At 41.9% G+C, this 370-nt stretch overlaps 1 protein-coding gene across 1 annotated transcript; it reads right to left on the bottom strand.

The window, feature by feature from the left end:
* Nucleotides 1-5: 5 nt before the first annotated feature.
* Nucleotides 6-365, bottom strand: LOC108632741 (uncharacterized; the record flags this gene model as incomplete). Its single annotated transcript, XM_018037495.2, has 2 exons — nucleotides 6-163; nucleotides 248-365. Coding segments are annotated over 2 exons (276 nt in total), but the record flags the coding sequence as incomplete, so codon positions are not given.
* Between the last annotated feature and the right edge of the window lie 5 nt (nucleotides 366-370).

Here is a 370-nt window from a genome sequence, read left to right as displayed (position 1 = left end):
TTCTCCAAAGCACACACGCAGTAACCTTCCTCGTTGATAATCATACCGGACTGTTTGCGACACGGAACACAGACTTCTGTTTCATCCTTAGCCGACCCAGGCGGACAGATACAGTTTCCATATTCGTCAATAATTTCACCTTTCTCCACCGGACATACATTGGCTGTAACATAAAAGAATTCTTCCGTAAATTCTTTTCTACAAACAAGAAATAATAGAGGATATAAACAAATAGTACTGAACATACTTTTATCGCATCGAACGACCGCGTTTCCTCTGTATCCAGGAATACACTCGCAGATCATAGTCCTCACCGGAGACGTGTCAAGTACTTTGCAATCAGCATTTACTCCGCATGGTCCAATTTTCA

The sequence above is a fragment of the Ceratina calcarata genome, unplaced genomic scaffold (genome assembly GCF_001652005.2).
Source record: "Ceratina calcarata isolate Rehan_Ccalc_2016 unplaced genomic scaffold, ASM165200v1 scaffold17051, whole genome shotgun sequence".
In the NCBI taxonomy this organism is placed as follows: Eukaryota; Metazoa; Arthropoda; class Insecta; order Hymenoptera; family Apidae; genus Ceratina; species Ceratina calcarata.
The sequence above is the reverse complement of the archived record's forward strand: the minus strand, read 5'-3'. Positions and strand labels throughout refer to the sequence as shown.